The sequence below is a fragment of the Nycticebus coucang genome, chromosome 2 (assembly GCF_027406575.1).
Source record: "Nycticebus coucang isolate mNycCou1 chromosome 2, mNycCou1.pri, whole genome shotgun sequence".
Lineage (NCBI taxonomy): Eukaryota > Metazoa > Chordata > Mammalia > Primates > Lorisidae > Nycticebus > Nycticebus coucang.
In genome coordinates this window covers 135911808-135932867 of record NC_069781.1, presented here as the reverse complement: position 1 = coordinate 135932867, position 21060 = coordinate 135911808, and the positions used below count along the sequence as shown (strand labels likewise).

General features: G+C 43.2%; 1 protein-coding gene across 3 annotated transcripts in view; it reads left to right on the top strand.

Annotated features, from left to right (window-relative positions):
* Positions 1–21060, top strand: part of OTUD7A (OTU deubiquitinase 7A) — a 315275-nt gene that overhangs the window by 196553 nt on the left and 97662 nt on the right. For all 3 annotated transcript variants that reach the window (XM_053581980.1, XM_053581982.1, XM_053581981.1), the window contains exons 3-4: positions 13846–13940; positions 16046–16200. In XM_053581980.1, the coding sequence (XP_053437955.1) occupies positions 16050–16200 (151 nt within the window). In that variant the 5' untranslated portion in view covers positions 13846–13940; positions 16046–16049. The remainder of the gene's footprint in view (positions 1–13845; positions 13941–16045; positions 16201–21060) is intronic.

Below are 21060 nucleotides of genomic sequence, written 5' to 3'. Positions count from 1 at the left end.
GCTTATTGTACCCTCAATGAATCCCCAACAATAAAAAAAAAAAGTCCCCATTTCATCTCGGTGCCTGTAGCTCAGTGGTTATAGCACCAGCCACAGACACTGGGGCTGGCGGTTTCGAGCCCAGCCTAAGCCTGCTAACCAACAATGATGACTACAATTTAAAAAAAAAAAATGGCTGGGTGTTGTGGCAGGCGCCTGTAATCCCAGCTACTAGGGAGGCTGAGGCAGGAAAATCACTTAAGCCCAAGAGTTTGAGGTTGCTGTGAGCTGTGACACCACAGCACTCTACTGAGGGTGACATAGTGAGACTCTGTCTCAAAAAAAAAAAAAAATCCCCATTTCATTCTGTCACTAAGGTAAGGAAAGTAAAATTTTAAAAAGAAAAGAGAAAAACTGCTATTTCGCCTCCCCCAGACTTGATCTTTTCAGAGGTCAGCCTGCTGTGTGAGGCAGTGGCCAGGGGTGGTTACTGGTGACCTTTCCATGTAGTTTTGTTTGCTTGTCCCTCAGTATTGCTAAGGTTGTCTGGACATTCAAGTTTCCTGTAAATCCCACATACACATGATACGCTGCTGTGTCGTTGGTCCGTGTGCCTTTATCTTATTTATTTGGGGGTGCCCTTTGTATATTCTGAGGGACTATCCCTTCTTTATTATCCATTTTCCAAAATCTCCTATTTTGTTATATAACTTTGAAATGTTTATGGTATTTTTTCTCATTTATCTTTGTTTCTTGGCTATTATCCATTTTATCAAATTTTTCTTCGATGGGCTTTTGCTTTTCAGCTTTTAAGAAAGCTTTCTCTGCTGGGACCAGCTAAATCCTGAAACAGACATCCCCCTCCCTGCACATCTTGGTGCTTTAACACCAGGAGGCTTTATTTCTTGCTGTGGTCAGACCAGTGCAGGCAGCAGGAGAGCCCAGCTTCACAAGACCACATGACGACCCAAGTTTCCTACATCAGGTGGTCCCACCGTTTCCTGGGGCCGCAGACACTTAACTGACTGCTCTGTACTGAGCTCCCTAGTGAGAGATAATAGGGAGAGAGGGACCTAGTGGGAGGTTGTGGATGGGCCTGGAGATTATGCACATCCCCTCTGGGCCACATTCCATTGACCTACAGTCACGTGGACATATCAAGCTGTAAAGAAGACCAGAAATATGATATAGAAATATCCAGGTAAGGGCCATAGTGGAGGCTCAGGAAAGGGGAATTAAGTGGCCACATGGTTACTTTTAGTTGTAAGAAAAACACATGAAGCAGAGATCAGAATTGTTTTGATTCACTTAGACCAGTCGTGACCTGTTAGGCAGGGCTGAGTACATTGCAACCACAAGAAAGAGTAAATTATGTGTTGATGATGGGGAAGGAGAATGGCTATGGGATAGGACATTGAGGGCATCTGCCTCCGTTATGTACCAAATTGTCTGTCTGTCTGTCTCACACACACACACCTGCCTTTGCTGTTCTCTCCCACTGGTCCAGTCGCTTTTGTCTGCCCCTAAACCACACTGCTTTAATCCCCAGAGCACCCCATGCACTGGCCTTCTTCCACCTTAACAGCCTCCCTTCTTAGGGCCCAAGTGGTTGCAGCAGCTCCAGGGCCCATCGTTGTCTTTTGAAGTCTTTTGCAGCCGTTTGGATTTGTTTGCTATTTGTTCGTTGTCAGTTTTACATCTGTGTTTACAAATGCTTCCACCACGTGCTTTTATGTATGAAGAGCAGTAAGATAAACTTCTTCTACCTCGTTCCTCATCAGAGTCATCTTGGAATTTTTTGCTTGTTTTTCTAAATTTTAGAAACTGTTTCTCCACTTCATGAAAAATTCTGTAGTGATTATATTCAATTTATTACTAATATTAGAGAGGGATTTTTAAAGAACTATGTTAAAAATGTCCTTCTCTATCATGTGAGCAAACACTTTCCCGTAACCCCGAGCCACTGGACTGGCTTTGGTTCCCATCAGGTGAACTGAGTTGTCCAGCATGGCCATGTGCAGATTGGTGAATCCCAGGGCAAGGGGAATGACCTTAGCAGTGCCTGGTTTTCGCCAGTTATCACTCATCCCGGGTATTAGGGAATCCTGTCTGTCTGCCCTGAAATCCAGGGTCCGTACAGCCCCCTGTTGAACCGGGATTCTGTCCTTAGTAGGCTCAGGAAGGTAGGAGGTCAACACTGAGGAACCTGAGTGGATGCCTCTCCCGTTTTCCTATGCTCTGGATGCCTGGGTTACCCTGTTCCCAAGGTTTTATGCCGTTGTTTGTTTTCCTGGAGCATGTGTCATGCTGTCAGTCCCTCTGCAGAAACTCTCAGGGGCTTCCCCTGCCTCACAATACTGTCCATCTCCTCTGCCGGCCACAGCATGAAGGTCCAGCCTTCAGCCCTGTCTTCTGAGTGTGACTTTTTTTTTTTTTTTTTTTTTTGCAGTTTTTGGCCAGGGCTGGGTTTGAACCCACCACCTCTGGTATATGGGGCCGGCACCCTACTCCTTGAGCCACAGGCGCCGCCCTCAGCCCTGTCTTCTGGGTCTCCTGGACTCGGCCCCTCCACCCATGCTGCTCCCCCAGCGTGGAAATGCCCTTTAAATCCCCACAAACTCACCTTCCTTCTGCCAGCACAGGGAGCCATTGCTTTCTCCCATTCTAATGGATTTTTTTTTTTTTTTTGAGACAGAGTCTCATTGTGTCACCCTCGCTAGAGTACTGTGGCGTCACAGCTCACAGTGACCTCAAACTCTTGGGCTTAAGTGATTCTCTTGCCTCAGCCTCCCAAGTAGCTGGGACTACAGGTGCTGGCCACGACACTCAGCTATTTTTCTTGTTGTTGTAGGTTGTCATTGTTTAGCAGGCCCTGGCTGGGTTCTAACCCACTGACCCCAGTGTGTGTGGCCAGTGCCCTAACCATTGGCTACGGGCGCCAAGCCGCTAATAGATTTTCTTGTAAACAATATTTGGGTATTGATTCCAGTCTGACTTGAATTGTGGTTATTTTCATGTCCACCCATCACAGTGGCGTAGGAAGTTTAGTTTAGTGTTTTCAATTTAATTTTGTTCATTCACTCAGCATATTTATTATCAGCTATATTCCAGCCTGGGTTATATTAAGACAAATCAGACATGAACCCTGCCTTCTAGAGTGGCCCTCACAGAGGCCAGAAAGGAGGTAGAAAGATTGGGGTGGGGCAGCTCACTGCTCAAGACACCCCTCCTACCCCACAGTGACAGCAGGGGCAGGGGTGGGGAAGACAGGGGGCCAGTTCACTGTCCCCCAGACCGTTGGAGGGCCAGACTATAGTTTTTTTAAAAAATACTATGAACAAATTTCTATGCACACTGCACATATCTTATTTTGAAGTAAAAAAACAAAACGGGAACAAATACAATCACACTGCCTCATGTGGCCCACAGGCCACAGTTTGAGGACCCCTGGGCCCTAACCCATTATGCTATTTTTTTTTTTTTTTTTTTTTTTTGGTCATAGAGAAGGACTGTGTAAAATGATTAAAATCAGTAGTAGAGGTATAAACCTGATTAGTGAGTTGTTTGGATTTTTGTTAAACCCTTGTGAGTGGCACGTTGGTCTGATTCAGACACGTATTTTTTGCCAGTGTGACAAGTAGATTTGTGAGCCTAGAGAATAAAAACAAATCTTTCAGAGCAAGGGAGTCTTGCGAGCGTTCCAGTGCTGGAGGTTTAGAATTGTGCCGGAAAGCTCTGCTGTGGATTTGCAAGAATGAGATAATGTCTCTGACACTGAGGTCCCCTTGAGAGGTGACCATTCCAGGACATGGACACGTTATACAGCTGCAACGTTCTCTACAAGTCAAAACAAGCACTGCCACATTCCGTGGCCTTACCAAGTTCACTTCTATGTTCAAGTCTTACCTTTAAAATTAGTGATTATTATTCCTTGGGGATTCTTTAGGAATTGTCTACACATTGTCCCTGACTTATGATGGTTTGACTTAGGACTTTTCAATGGGTTTGTCGGGTATTAAATGCATTTTCAGCTTATTATATTTTCAACTTATGATAAACTTAACAGCACATAACCTGTGGTAAATGGAGAAGTCTATCTGTAGTCTTTATGTGAGTTTAAAGCAGAAAATGGCTTGTAAAGAACAGTTGGTAACTTTCAGGTTCATGGGTCTATGGCTGTGACAACAGCAATACACCTGCTCTTACTTTTTTTTTTTTTTTTGAGACAGAGTTTCAAGCTGTTGCCCTCCGTAGAGTGCAGTAACATCACAGCTCAAAGCAACCTCAAACTCTTGGGCTTAAGCGATTCTCTTGCCTTAGCTTCCGAAGTAGCTGGGACTACAGGTGCCTGCCACAATGCCTGGCTATTTTTTGTTGCAGTTGTTATTGTTGTTTAGCTGGCCCGGGCTGGGTTGGAACCCACCAGCCTCCGTATATGTGGCTGACGCCGTAACCACTGTGCTGTGGGCGCTGAGCCACCTGCTCTCATAGTAACAGCCCTTAAAGAATTTGATACATCACTGATTAGCACATCATCTCAGTGCATGAGAGAGAAAACCTCAGCAGATCCTATGCTTTCTACTGCTCCCAAATATGCAGATTTTAGGAGACACTTCCATCTCTTAGTACCAGGAGGAAATCATGAAAAGGTGCAGAAAGTGTTTTGCTACTGAACATCTATGCCCATAATGGATTTCAAAAGGCACCAAATGTTTTGACCTGAAAACTTTCGAAGACACTCTGTTCTGTTATAAAGGGACAGTGCTGTGTGGTAGAAGAACGGTGACACTGGGATAAAAGTGGGTCTGTATGGGAATCATTACTGTCACTGGGCGTTAGTAAAATGGAACAAAGCCACTTTCCTGTGGAGCTGTCTGCATGAGATCTAACTCACTCATACCGTACCAAGCCCAGTCAGTGTTACCGTGGACACTCAGCAAGGAAGTTCCATTTATTTTTGTCATTGAGACAGAGGATTTAGTCCTGAGGAAAGAATCTCTTTTATTGTTTAGCTCCATTCAAATGAATCTGAAAACCAAGATAAAAAGTGTAGATATCTAGGAAAATATAATGTATCAGATGACCCCAGGGCTACTTTGGTTAATCCAAAGCACTGATAGGAAGTGGAAACTTCCAGTTTGTTTTATGTATATAATATTGACTATAAAGTCCGACAAAGATTGCCCATAACAATAAAAACCATAGATCAATCTAGTTCATTCATATGAGAATTTTAAATAAAAACTAGCAAATTGAATCAGAAGCACAAAATGAGAAACACCAGTAAATAATTAAGGGAGATTTATTCTGCAGCTGTGAGGTTCAATATTAGGCAGTCCATTAATAGAGTTCATCATAATAATAGATTTTAAGAGAAACATAGTATGAAAGTCAACATCCATCCATGGTAAACCCCTCAGTAGAAGATGTTTGTGGGTGCCTTTTAAAACGTGTGGGGGGTACCCCAAAAGTCAACATTCAGCAGCTTACTCCACAAGAAAACAACCAAAATTATTTCCACTAAGTGAGGAGCAAAGCAAAGATGACCATTACTTCTAATATTATTTAACATTATATTTAATGTATTAATCAGTGCAATCTGGAAGAGAAAAAATAGAGTGAAGATATGAAAATTAAAGAGTTAACACAATATTCTTGCATTCAATGTGATCATATACCTAGAAAACAAACAAACAATGGAAAATTCATTGCAAACATTAAGAATTTAGCAAAAAAGCAGCATATAATTTAACATACAGAAATCAGTATCTTTGATTTTGGTAGGATAAATTGAATGAGAAAGTGTATGATATGCGTGGTATTAGTAAGAACTACCCTGTTTCCCCGAAAATAAGACGTCCTCCGAAAATAAGACCTACTTACAGGAAAGATAAGACGTCCCCTGAAAATAAGACCTAGCGCATCTTTGGGAGCACACCTTAAAATAAGAGACTGTCTTATTTTCGGGGAAACAGGGTAGGGTGGGGGGAATTCAGGTGCAAAAATAGATAAGGTTAAGTAAAAACTATGAAGTCTCCCATTACAAGTGGAAATACTAGAATGAACTCAAGATGTACTTTGCCTTAAAACAAAGGTAAATTTTAGTTCTGTTCCCTAAAAGTCCTATTAAACAATGACTATCCCACTGGCAGTGGGCACACCAAGCACCCAGATTGTGGTCTTGAAAAACCATTCTCACAGAGACATAACCTGCAAATATCTTCTCCCATTCTGTGGGCTGTTTGCTTGCTTTACTTACTGCGTTCTTGGCTGTGTGAAGCTTTTTAGTTTGATCAAGTCCCAATAGTGTATTTTTGAAGCTGCTTCAGTTGCCCGGGGGGTCCTTCTCATAAAAAACTCACCCAACCCAATTTCTTCAAGGGTTTTCCCTGCACTCTCTTCTAGTATTTTTATAGTTTCATGTCTTAAGTTTAAATCTTTAATCCAGTAAGAGTCTATCTTGGTTAATGGTGAAAGGTGTGGGTCCAGTTTCAGTCTTCTACAGGTCACCAGCCAGTTCACCCAGCACCATTTGTTAAATAGGGAATCTTTTCCCCACTGAATGTTTTTAATTGGTTTGTCAAAGATTAAATAACGGTAAGTAGCTGGATTCATCTCCTGGTTCTCTATTCTGTTCCAGACATCTACTTCTCTGTTTTTGTGCCAATACCATGCTGTTTTGATCACTATCGATTTGTAGTATAGTCTGAGGTCTGGTAGAGTAATTCCTCCTGCTTTGTTTTTATTTTTGAGTAATGTCTTGGCTATTTGGGGTTTTTTCTGATTCCATATGAAATGAAGTATTATTTTTTCAAGATCTTTAAAGTATGACAGTGGACATTTAATAGGGATTGCATTGAAGTTATATATTGCTTTGGGTAGTATGGACATTTTAACAATGTTGATTCTTCCCAGCCTTGAGCATGGTATGTTTTTCCATTTATTAACATTCTTGGCTATCTCTTTTCTTAGAGTTTCATAGTTCTCTTTATGTAGGTCTTTCACATCCTTTGTTAGATAAACTCCCAAATATTTCATCTTCTTTGGCATTACTGTGAATGGGATAGAGTCCTTAATTGTTTTTTCAGCTTGACTGTTGTTGGTATATATAAAGGCTACCAATTTATGAATGTTGATTTTGTAACCTGAGACGTTGCTGTATTCCTTGATCACTTCTAAAAGTTTTGTAGTAGAGTCCCTAGTGTTTTCCAGATATACAATCATATCATCTGCGAAGAGCGAAAGTTTGATCTCTTCTGACCCTATGTGGATACCTTTGATTGCCTTTTCTTCCCTAATTGCAGTGTCTAAAACTTCCATTACAATGTTAAAAAGCAATGGAGACAATGGGCAGCCTTTAATAACCAGAATCCACAGAGAACTCAAACGCATTAGCAAGAAAAGAACAAGTGATCCCATCGCAGGCTGGGCAAGGGACTTGAAGAGAAACTTCTCTGAAGAATACAGGCACGCGGCCTTCAGACATATGAGAAAATGCTCATCATCTTTAATCATCAGAGAAATGCAAATCAAAACTACTTTGAGATATCATCTAACTCAATAGCGAGACTAGCCTATATCACAAAATGCCAAGACCAGAGATGTTGGCGTGGATGTGGAGAAAGGGGAACACTTTCGCACTGCTGGTGGGAATGCAAATTAATACATTCCTTTTGGAAAGAGATATGGAGAACACTTAGAGATCTAAAAATAGATCTGCCATTCAATCCTGTAATTCCTCTGCTGGCCATATACCCAGAAGACCAAAAATCACATCATAACAAAGATATTTGTACCAGAATGTTTATTGAAGCCCTATTAATAATTGCTAAGTCATGGAAAAAACCCAAATGCCCATCGATCCACGAATGGATTAATAAATTGTGGTATATGTACACCATGGAATACTATGCAGCCTTGAAGAAAGATGGAGACTTTGCCTCTTTCATGTTTACATGGATGGAGCTGGAACATATTCTTCTCAGTAAAGTATCTCTAGAATGGAAGAAAAAGTATCCAATGTACTCACCCCTACTATGAAACTAATTTAGGACCTTCACATAAAAGCTATAACCCAGTTACAACCTAAGAATAGGAAGAAGGGGGAAAGGGTGGGGAGGGAGGGGGGAGGGAGGTAGAGTGAGGGGCATTGAAAGGATCACACCTGTGGTGCATCTTACAAGGGTATATGTGAGGCTTGGTAAATGTGGAATGTAAATGTCTTAGCAAAGTAACAAAGAAAATGCCAGGAGGGCAATGTAAACTAATGTGATGAAAATGTGTCAAATGGTCTATGAACCAAGTGTATGATGTCCCATGATCATATTGATGTACACAGCTATGATTTAATAAAAAAAAAAAAAAAGAAAGAAAAGAAAAACCATTCTCACCAAAAAAGACGCGCGGTTTCTTGAGAGATGTTGGATTCCAGATCTGGAGCAGTAAATATGCAAGAGGAATCTGAAACGTCTTGTCATACCTGATAGAAAAGAAACTGTCAGCTACACTAGACGGAGTCAAAGCAAATTCAGGACTCAGGAGCGGCTAACGGCTCTCACCAGCCAAAATGAGGCGATCTGAGCATCAGTAAATGTGTAACTGTGTCTGCACTGGATGAAGTGAATGCAAAAAAGGAGAACAGATTGATCACCTCTGGAGGACGTGTGAGAACCAACTTGTCCAAGTAAAATGATGAATTGAAAAGACATAAATAAAGCACTTATCTTGCCTATCTTATTAGAAGTCAACCACAGGGTGCCGAAACAGACGACTGGAAGTTCGCCCTCGTGTAAGGATTACAGCTATTAGATGGAGAGGGAGTAGCAGAATCAGGCCACAGGTGCACTGCTGGGTCTGGTGAATGTCTGTCACTTTCAGATCCTTGGCACCACCTCACGGAAAAAGACCCAAAACTTGCCCAAAATTGAACCTGAGTCTGATCAAGTCCTATATCCAAGTGCTAATGAACAGGAAATACAGGGGACAGAGGAGTGAGTGACATGGCAGGGCAGGAACAGTCCTTAAAAGCCAGACCCTACGTAGAAAACTCTGCAAGAAAAATGATCACGTTTTCCCACAAACAGAAAGGAAAAAAAAAAAGATGGAGGCAAAACATACAGATTAAAATGGATGTATGAACCAATTACAGTGAGTATATCTTATTTGCATTCTGGTTCAAGTGAACTTTAAAACTAAAAATATACTAACTCAAACATTTGAGAGCATTGGAAATTTTCACACTGTCTGGATATTAATTGCATTAAAGAATGGTTAATTTTTGGACATGACAGTGGTAATGTGATTAGAGTCTTTTACAGAGATATTGAAATATTCCTGGATGAAATAATACATTATTAGGATTTTATTTCAAAATAATGTGGGAAGGATACTTGTTAGAGACAGAGGAGAAACAAGGTTAGCAAAGAGTTGCTAATTACACCCAGGTGACAGGTACCCGGGCATTAATTATCTCTTCTGCCTATGTTTATACACATTTAAACATTTTTCACTGGAAAAATACTTTTTAAATATACGCCATGGTTTCGTTCTGTGCTTCCCTTCTCAGCCTAAAAAATCTAAGCTTATGAGGATAGCCATTAGGGCATTGACATGCCATTTACAAATTTTAGCATCTTACTTTCTTAGGGCAGTTAAGCCACCCAGTGTCCACCTGTGCTCTGAAAGCTGCATGGGGCACAGCAGTGGCCCTCAGATTAAAGCGTGTGCCCCCACCCTGGGCACCTGATGGGCAGGTGGCAAGCTCAGCACCCACACGTCAGCTCCTCCAAGCCCTGGGCCCAAGCAGTGGCTCCTGGCACTGCTGGCCCTTGCTGCTGGAGCTTTCCCCAGGCCCCAGGAAGGCTCAACGTGGGGCATTTGAGAGTTTAGCTTCACCAACGAAAAGATAAAGGCCAAGGGGGCCCTGCAGCAGCTCAGAGTGACTTTCAGGTAGGCCTGCCTCACTGTCTGGCCAGAGCTGTCCTATTCTTCAGTAAGAAGCCCTCCCCCTCTTCATCCAGGGCTTGCAGGTTGAATTTTCTGGAGAAAATGCCTTGTCACAGTCAAAATTACTCTCAGACGCGTCTTCATATCTGGCTTGTGTTGTGGGGCTTGGGTAAAGTACGTGACCAAGCTTTGTCCCTGGTAAGTGCTCTGTGCTGGGGAATGCTCCTCAGAGCTGCACTTCCCAGAACTCAGCCCCTCCACTGGAGGGCCCCCTGCTCCCTTAAGTTCCCTCTGAACCAGGAAGATGCCCTGGGAAGTGTGTTTCCCTAAAGTGACATCCATAGACACCTGTGTCCCCAAGTCCAGCACACTGCCTCAGGCCACAATGGCAGCTGGCAAGGGATGAACCAAGCAGACATCAAGAAAGAAAAATGTTGGCATCTGAGTCCCGACATCCAGCTCATTTCCCAACAGAGCCCGTATGTCTGTGAGCTGCTCCCGTGGTGCGCCCGGGGAGGTGAGGCTGAAGCCTGCCACCCTCCTTCCCACAGGGCTGTTTGAGAGTGTGGGACATGGGGTAGAGGGATTCCCAATTCCAGAACAATACATTTGTTGAGTCATTTTATTATAAGTCAGTGTTAAATAATAGTGATAGCACATTTCTTCCGTGTCCTCTCTCCTTTTTTTTTTTTCTTAGAGGCAGAGTCTCACTTTGTCACTCTCCATAGAGTGTGCCGTGGCATCACAGCTCACAGCAATCTTCAGCTCTTGGGCATAGGTGATTCTCTTGCCTCAGCCTCATTGTAGATGGGACTACAGGCGCTTGCCACAACGCCCGGCTATTTTTTTGTTGCAGTTTGCCCGGGGCCAGGTTCAAACCCACCCATGGTATATGGGACTGGCGCCCTACTCACTGAGCCACAAGCACCACCCTTCTGTGTCTCTCATTTTATCCTCATAGCAGTTCTAGAGGCAGGATTTTTCTCACCCTCATTGTTCAGAGGAGTAAAGCAAGGCTGCAAGAAACAAAGCAACCCTCCCAGGGAGTCCGGGGTTCACGCCCAGCCAGGGCATCAGCTCCCCATGCCTGTGCTCGACCCCGGACCTGCTCTTCCCTCATCCTTCATCTCCATGTCCAGGAGACTGCGTCACTAGGCAGACCTGGCCAAGGGCCCTGCTTCCCGTTCACTTGCCCTCTCTGAGCGTCAGTGTCTCCAGCTGTGCTGTGTGTCCACTCAGCCCCCCACCCCCAGTCAGCAGCTGGCCTGCCAGCTCAGCAGAGCCTGAAGCAAGGAAGAACGGTCACACTGCTTCTGCCTTTATGTGAAACACTGATACATTGTTCATCAAGGATATTTTTGCACCAATTTAATTTTTTTTAACTAAAATATTATTCTTCGTTCCTGAATGCTTTTACGCCTGCTTAAGCTCCGTAACTGTGGCGGGCACTCGCCTGAGCCCTGACCCTGCTGCCTGCCAGGCACTGTGACCAGGAGAGTAAGATAAAAGTGGACGCAGGCTCTCAGGCAGCTGAGAGATGTGCACGCAGCAGAAGACAGCCCTGGTTGCTGCTCTGCGGTAGAGAGCAAACTCCAGTCACTCAGTCACCACAATCTCCCTCTGCCTGTCCCCCAAGGTCAGACCACAAGCCTCTCTGCCTCCAACCCTCAATCTGGGTCTCCATTCTTCCCATCTGTCAGCCTCCAATCCTGGTTATATCTGCAGGCTAATACAGGGTGTCCATAAAGTTCATGTGCAATTTAAAGTGGCCGACTATTTTAAATTGTACACGCACTTTATGGACACCCGGTATAACGCAGGCATGTTTTATTGGGGCACTATTGATAAAGAAGTTCATGGAAAATCAGTCCTGAGCAGTTCTGGTCTTTCTCCTGCGGGACCCCTGTCCTGCAGCTGTGTTCTCTCTGATTAGATCAGTTCTTCCCCTCTGCCTCTCCGCAGTCTGGCGGTCAGTCTCTGAGGCTTGCACCTGTCTGCACATCTGAGGGGGGCTCATAATTCTCACACAGCCCCATGACAGTGGCCTGCAGACTCAGGAAGACTGGGGGCTTTTGGGATGCATGGACATGGTGGTCTCGGGGCGGATGGCCTGGGAGGCAGGAGCCCCATCTAGCACTGAGCCTCTGTGACCCTAAGCCATGGTGCTCTAAGAAGGCCCTTCCTTCTGCCTTGAGCAGGCTGGCGGCAGCAGTCTGTCCCTCAGAACCAGGAAGGTAAGGGATGTCTCGGCATCCCACTTGAGATTTCACTCACTGGTTCAGTAAATCATTAACATTTATTGAGCTGTATAGTACACTTGTACATTTCATACATGAATTCCTTAAGATTTCATATAACTATGAGATAGTGTTATTATTATTATTATTGCAAGAAAACTGAGGCACAGAGAGGTGAAATAGCACACAGGTGTATACAGACAATAAGTGGTGGGGTCATTTTTTCCCTGAGGGAATGATGACAGGGCCAGCCACCTGACCCCACACTGCACTGCGTGTTTGAACCTGGCCCTGGCCAAACTGCAAAACAAAAGAATAGCCGGGATTGTGGTGGGTGCCTGTGGTCCCAGCTACTCGGGAGGCTGAGGCAAGAGAATTGCCTAAGCCCAAGAGCTGGAGATTGCTGTGAGCTGTGACATCACAGCTCTCTACTGAGGGTGATAAAGTGAGACTCTGTCTCTAAAAAAAAAAAAAAAAAAAAAAGAACAAAAAAATAGGTCTTGAAGTGGAGGTGCCCAGTGGCTTTTTCCTATGTAAAAAATTCATCTGTAGCCCACCTTTTAATTTCTGCAGGAAAGGCAACTTGCAGAGGAGACGGAGCGCAGTCTTCCCTCCCACAGTGGGGAAAGCTCGTCAGGTCCACAGCACAGCACCCTGGGCTGAGACTGTGTCCACTGTAGCCATAGGTGGGCAGCCTCAGTGTCCACGGATGGCCAAGAGGATAAAGAAAATGTGATCTGTGTATGCACTGGAACAGCCCTCAGCCTTAGCGCTGAGAGATTCAGATACATCCTACAACATAGATGGACCTTGAGGAGCCAGTTGCAAAAGGACAAATACTGTGTGGCTCCACTTATATGTGGTCCCTAGAGTGGCCAGAATCACAGACAGAAAGTAGAATGTGGGTGCCAGGGTCTGGGGAGGGGAGAAAAGGGAGTTAGCATTTCTCGGGGACAGAGTTTCAGTTTGGGGAAGATGAAGAAGTGCAGAGAGATGGTCATACTGGTTACACAACAATGTGATATGCTTAATGTCTCTTGGAAATGATTAAAGTTGTAAATTTCATGCTATGTGTGTTTTACCATAATAGCTGAGGTTAAGGGGATTGATGTGGTATTCACTGGTAAAGTTGAAAACAGCTCTGCACCGAGAAAGTGGCACTCAGTTGAAAAAGAACTGCTTGCTGGGCAGCGCCTGTGACTCAGTCAGTAAGGCGCCGGCCCCATATACCGAGGGTTGTGGGTTCAAACCCAGCCCCGGCCAAACTGCAACCAAAAAATAGCTGGGCGTTGTGGCGGGCGCCTGTAGTCCCAGCTACTCGGGAGGCTGAGGCAAGAGAATCGCTTAAGCCCAGGAGCTGGACGTTGCTGTGAGCTGTGTGACGCCACGGCACTCTACGAGGGCAGTAAAGTGAGACTCTGTCTCTACAAAAAAAAAAAAAAAAGAAAAAGAACTGCTTGCCAAAACGAGGAGAATCAAGACACCCTTGTCCCACCCCCTGCGTGGGAGCTGGTGGCCACTAACTGGCAGGCAGAGGGGCCTGTGCTGCCCAGGACAGCAGAGGACATGCCGTGGGCAGTGGGCCCCAACCCAGTGGCAGTCTCCTGTGACAAGAAGCAAAGGCTTCAGCCTCTGTCTGAGGGTAAGGAGAGTAATACACTCTTCTTCTCTGATTTGTCTCCAGGTGGCAGTAACAAAAGGAGAGACTCTCCCGGCCGAGGCCCCGGTTCATGGAGGGAAGGAAGAAGGCGATTTCCTAATTGGTACCACATACATCAGGTCAGATAGTTTTCTCATTTTCCAGCCATACCAACAAAACATTATACCCAAGTAAGAGCTGTTTACAGCTGGGATAATCAAAGTGAAGGTCCCCAAGGTTACAGACCTTGCCGCCTGACGCCCTGGGTCCTCAGGATCTTGTGCATTAGGTGAGCTTGTGTTCCTTCTTACACGGAGGTACAGGAGGGTTCTGCAGGGTGGAGCACTGCGTCACAGCCAGCCAGCAGAGCTGAGCTCAGAGGAGGCTGCAGTGCCCAGCCCTAACACACGAGCCACTGCCCCAGAATCTACACCACCGAGCAAAGCCCACCCAGCTGTCCTCTCCAAAAAGTGAAAAAAGGATCGTCATTAATACCATGGGGTGCAAACTTGCCCCACAGTGTGCAAAATTAATTGCACGATTGCTAGTAAAAACATTCCCATCATCTATACTGGGGTCAGCAAACTTTCTCCGTGAAAGTCCAGAAAGTAAATATTTCCTGTCATGTGGGTTTTATGGTCTCTGGTTTAACTGCTCAACCCAGCCATGTGCAAAACAGCCAGAGACAATGTGAACCGTCATGGCTGTGTTTCAGTAAAACTTTATATACAAAAGCTAGTGGAGGCCCATATGGGGCCCACGGGGCATGATTTGCTGACCCCTTATCTATACGAACAGAAGGCTATTCTTGCTCTTTTTTTCATGTACATGAATACTTTCTGTAAATTTTTTATTTTAAATTAATGTGAGGGTACCAATGTTTAGGTTACATCGTTTTCACTTCTAGTGTAAAGTTCACCTTGTAGTTGAGTCCTCCACTCAGGGAGCGTGCTATGTTCTTGCTCTTTATTAGTGTGACTGAATTCCTGCCAGAGGGCCCCAGACAGTTCACCTGGGAGTCACTGTAGCATGTAGCTTTTCTCCAGAAGCAGTTTGCTGCAGTCAGCTGTGGTCAAGCTGCCAGGTCCCCAGTGTTCCCCTCTGATTGGGATTTATTCAGTTTAGGAAATCTAACTTAAGAATGTTGTTGGCTTGCTGCTGTGAACGTGTCAACTCAGATCATTTAGTAGTCATCTTCAACAAGTCTGGTATTTTAATCAACTAAGGATTAACCTGGAGTCTTTCCTTATATCCAGGTGAGGGGTGAGGATCAAGGGCAAGGGGATGGTGCACTGATAAAGGCATAACTGGCAGGTAGAGGGTAACACACATTACACTGTGGAAGTGTTACACATCTGTACATCTCAGAAGAAGATTTGAAATCTAGTGACTCCAAATTAAGTACACACGGGTGTTCGAAACATTTTTAAAAATCTATTCATTTGTTCCCCCATTGGTTGTTATTAGAATCGATAGACTATAAGGTTAGAAGCACTAGAGTGGGTGACAATCCCTTGCCCAGTTTGTCTGAGCTGCTATACCAAAAGACTGTAGACTGGGTGATTTATGAACAACAGAAATGTGTTCTTCACAGTGCTTAAGGGTGGACGTCCAAGATCAGGGCGCCAGCAGAGCTGGTGTCTGGTGAGGGCCCATTTCCTGCTTCATTGTTGGCTCCTTCTCACTGTGTCCTGACATGGTGGAAGGGAGCTCTCTGGAGGTCTTTTATAAGGGCACTAATGCCACTTATAGGGCATCCACCCTCATGACCCAATCTCCTCCCAGACACCCTACCTCCTAACACTATCACTGGGGGCTTAAGTATCAACATGGTGGATTTTAGGGGGATAGAAATACTCAGACCATAATCCCTTCTCTCACATGGCATATGGAAAGGGATTATATTTTAGTTTGGCTTTTATAATATAATATAATTTGCATGAAGAATAAAGGAGTTGGCCCAAACAAGTTCAACAATGTGAGGCAGCAGATGGAAACTTCTCCCTCCCTCCACTGGGTCTCTGTGAATGGTGATACTCACACCTGTCTCCACTGGGTCTCTGTGAATGGTGACACTCACACCTGTCTCCACTGGGTCTCTGTGAATGGTGACTCTCACACCTGTCTTCATTGGGTCTCTGTGAATGGTGGCTGTCACACCTGTCTCCAGTGAGTCTCTGTGAATGGCAACACTCACACCTGTCTCCACTGGTTGGTAAGTGGCCTTTCTTCTCCTTTCCTGCAGATGGATGGTTTCTAGCCTGCTTCCGAATCCCACCTCAGCCGAGTGCTGGGCAACACTCCTACATGATCATATGACTCTTGATATGGACGCAGTCCTGTCAGACTTTGTTCGGTCCACAGGGGCAGAACCTGGTCTGGCCAGAGACCTGCTGGAAGGTAAGCCCTCCTCCTTGTCCCCCCACACCATCCTCAGGCATGACCACCTTCCAGAAAAGAAGATTTCTGTTACCTGACCAACAACAGTTGTGCTTAGACAGTATTTGGACTCCTTCAAAAGTGACAGAAAGTGTTGATGATGAAATTATTTTTGTTATTCTTATCTTTATTTGGGGCATGAAATAGGAATAGATCACCCAACTCTATAATAAAAATTGCATCAGACACTAATTGGGCTTCACCTCATATTAAATCGTAAAGGTATTGAGTCAAGCTTTATCAATACCTATTTTTCTAAGAAAATGTTTAGTGGAGCAGAAATTATGAAAAATTTAAGAAAATGCTTCTGTTGGAGACCTTAGACAAAAATACTTTAGGCCAAATATTTTGGTGAAAAAATACCAACTAGTCGGGAAACAGTTGGGAATAACACACGAGCAGGAAGCCAACATTCATCGCCCCACTTGTCACGTAAAGATCATTTGCTACATGAAAAAAGTCTGTATCCATATGTGTGATGTTTGCAGATTTTTAGCTGTAATCAAAATAGACCAAAGATTAAAGTTCTTTTCTCTAAAATGGATTTACTTTATTTATTTATGTTTGATGGTGGTTGGACAAGGGAAACAGGAGGGAAGAGCCAGTTGCAGCTTCTCGGGACAGTCAGATATGTGAGCGGAGAGAATTTCCTTTATTTATTTATTTTTTAGAAGAAAGAATTTTCTAATCACTCTTTGCTTCAAATCTATAAACGGGGGTGGCTCCTGTGGCTCAAGGAGTAGGGCGTAGGCCCCATATACCAGAGGTGGTGGGTTCAAACCCAGCTCCGGCCAAAAAAACGCAAAGAAAAAAACAAAAGAAAAGCAAAAAACCCCAAATCTATAAACTGCAGTTTGTGGAGTTAGTGAATAGTTGATCAAGCATCGTAAGTAACAGTGTTTCTTTAAGACACTCAGGGAAAAATGTGAATTTTGGTGCATCCGTGTGAGTGGAGGTGACTGTTAAAGAACCACCTCTTGGAGGATTAAGAGAAAACAGCAATGGCAATAGCATAGCACTTAATTTTCCCTCATCCTCCGAGAATTTCAAACCAACTAAGGGTTTAGACTGAAATGTGCTCAGAGAATTTTTGTGGTTTTGGGGAATCAAAATGCAGTTCTCACTTCCTGCTATTTGTATTAAATAATGTCTCCCCGCCAGTTTCCACAGTGGTTGTTTATTAAAGTGGGCAGCAGTGTGGGGAAGTAGGTTTGTCTCAAACTCCTGGCCTCCAGCAGGCGTCCCCACTAGGTTTCTCAAATGCTAGCATCATAGGCGTGAGCCACCATGCCAGACAGAAGTGGGTTTGGAATGAGGTTTGGCAGTGAGATCCGAGTCTGAGCCCAGTCTCAGCCCCTTATCAGCTATGAGACATAGGGACAATTATTTTACTTCCCCTAACCTTGAATTTTTTTCTATGAGTTGAGCCTAACTCACCTTACTAAGTTATTGCAAATATTAGAAATGGTGAAGTGTGCGGCACAGAGCAGATGTTCAAAGTAGACAGATCATCTGTCATTGTAACTAGCGCTAACATTGGTATTAGTTTCTAGACAGTTTTAAATAGGAAGCAAGCATTCTCATCTTTTTTCTTTTTGTTTAATTTTATTTTTCAAATTACGATACAGAAAAATCAACCTTTTGTGTCTAGTTCTATGAATTTTAATGCAGATAGAGATTTGTGTTATCACTACCACTATTAGGACACAGAAACCCTTCATCACCTCCACATTCTCTGTCCTGCTATCTTTTATGGTTGGACCCTTTCCCATTCTATCCCTTAGCTAACTCTGTTTTCTATCACTAGTTTTGTCTCCACAAGAAAGTCACATAAATTGGGTCATAGAGAGCCTCATCTTGGCAAACTGCCTTCTTTCACTCAGCATCATTCTTTTGAGTTTCATCTGAGTTATATGTCAATAGCCTGTCCCTTTTAATTGCTGAGTAATATTCCATCCCCAAAATGCATTGCACTTTTTTGGTCCATTCATCTGTTGGAGGGCACGTCAGTTTTTTCCAATTTTTGGCAGTTATGACCAGAGCTTCTATGAGCATTTAAGAACAGGATTTTTACAAATATAGCTTTAATTATTTTAGGGTCAATTCAAAGGGACAGGATCACTGAATCACCTGGTAAGTGTACGTTAACTTTGTAAGAAACTGTCAGCCTGTTTTCCAGAGCCCTGTGCCCTTTTGCATTCCCGCCAGCAATGTCTGAGGGTTCTGGCTGCTCCCCATCCTGGCCAGTGCTTGGTATTTCTGTCTTGTTTTTTAATTCTAATGTTAGCTGTCCGAATAGGTATATGGTGGTATTTCTGAATGTTTCAATTTTCATTTTCCTAATATCCAATGATGTTGACATTTTTATATTATTATTATTTTCTACCTGTATGTTCTCTTTCATGAGACGTCTCTTTTTGCCTTTTCTGGGTTGAGTGGTTTTCTTACACTTGAGTTTTGAGAGCTCTTGTGTGCTCTAAGTCCTTTCCCAGACACGCAGTTTACAAGTGTCTTCTCCCAGTCTGCTCTTGACCTTTCATCCTCTTAGCAGGCACCTATTGCAGAACAAAGTTTTAAATTTGAGGCAGTCCAACTTATTTTTTTTCTTTTCTGGATCATGGTTTGGGTGACTTATCTTAAGAATTTTTTCGTCACTCTAGGTCATGAAGATTTTCTTCAATGTGTAGTTTCTTAAAAGCTTTCTACTTGTATGTTTTACATGTAGATCCATTTGAGTTGATTTTTGTATAATCATGGGAGATTATAGTTTAAGTTCATTTTTACGCATGTGGATATCCAATTGTTTCAACATCCTTTGTGGAAAATATAATCATTCCTTCATGGATTTTTGAATCGCCTTCACACATTTGACAGAAAAGAACTGAGAATATTTGTGGGAATCTATTTCTTGATGCTGGTTCTGTTCCACTGATCATTATGTCTGTTATTTTGCCAACACTGAACCAGATTTATTACCATAGCTTTGTAGTGAGTCTTAAAGTCAGGCAATGGAATTCTTATCAATTTATTCTCCTTTTTCAAAAGTGTTAGAATTATTCTACCTACTTTGCCTTTCCTTAAGAATTTTAGGATTAGTTTACCTCAATCTATAAAAGGTCTTGCTGGGATTTTGGTTAAATCTTTAAGTCAATCCTAACTATGATGTATCTTTCAATTCATGAATTATACCCATAGTTCTAGGTATTTAGGCCTTCTCTGAGTTCTTTTATCAACTTTTTATAGCTTTTAGCATATCAATCCTATACACATCTTTGTTAGATTTATATCTAAGAGGTTTTTTTTAGCTCTTGCATGTGGTATTTTTTTTAATTTCAGTTTCAGTTCATTATTAGTATATGGAAGTATATGAGTCATTTAAAAAGTCTCAATACACAAAAATCAAGAAACATAAAAGCCACATGGACAAGAGCAAATGAAATCCTCTCAGCAACATTGATAAGCTGAGCAAGGTGAAACTTGCACAGGAGACTCAGAAAGGACGCTGTCAACTGTGTTTCTTGGAAATAATGGGCCATGACACAGTCTGTCTCACTTTTCTGAGACAGAGTCTCGCTCTGTCGCCCTGGGTAGAGTGCCATGGCGTTATCATAGCTCACAAAAACCTGAATCTCTTGGGCTCAGACGATCCTTTTGCCTCAGACTACTAAGTAGCTGGGACTATAAGTTCCCACCGCGATGCCTGACTAGTTTTTCTATTTTTAGTAGAGACAAGATCTCACTCTTACTCAGGCTGGTCTTGAACTCCTGAGCTCAGGCAACCCACCTGCCTAGGCCTCCCAGAGTGCTGGGATTACAGGTGTGAGCTACCTCAGCTGGCCATGTCTCAAAACTTCTGTATTGACCCATTTCTGGGTCTTTTTGTATTGATCTTGAAGCTAAAGGTAAACTCATTTATTCCCAGAGGATTCTGTTGAGTGTGTGTGTGTGCATGTTTGTGTGTGTGTTCTTGGGATTTTCTACTTATATGATCATGTTGTCTCTGATTAGAGACAGTTTTTTGTCTTCCTTTCCATTCAGTGTGACTTTCTATTTTTCTTGACTTATTTGCCTGCCTAAGACTTCCAGTAAAAGGTTGAGTAGGGACCTTGTTCTTCATCTGAGGAGAGAGCACTCAAGTTTCTTACAGTTAAGTAGAATCCTGGCTCTCGGTTTTTGTAGGTGCCTTTTATTAGGTAGGGGAAATTTCTTTCTAATCCAAGTTTTCTGAGCATTTTATAATGCATTGATGTTTAATATCTTCAATGTAGATCAAGGACTTTTGTGTGTTTTTTTGTCTGTTTGTTTTGTTTTGTTTTGCTTTATACCATTAAAATACTAGATTGCATCAATTGCCTCCTGCTTGTAAACCAGCCTTTCAGCCATTTCTTGCTGTGGTTTCCCTGTCCTCTGAGACTCAGGCACCACACAGGTTACACCTTTTGTTACTGTTTCAGGTCCTGTGCTTCTAGTAATTTCCTTTGTCAGCCCTTCTTATGTCTCTTGTTCAGATACATTTCTGTTGATCTCTTTATAAGTTTGCTGATTCTCTCCTCTGTGACCTCCTTTCTGTTATTGAGCCCATCCAATGAGCTTTTTATTTTAATTGAACTTTTTTATTTCTAACATTTGGTTCTTTGTCCAAGACTCTATATATTTTTCAAAAGTATACTCACTCACTTGTTGGAAAAGACTGGTAAGAGCTGCTTGGAAGTCTTTATCAAATAATTCCAGTATCTGTGTGACTCTTTCTCTAGTTTTTCATGTGCCAATCATTTGAATTGCATCTTAGGCACTTTGTACATCATTTTGAGATTCCATTTG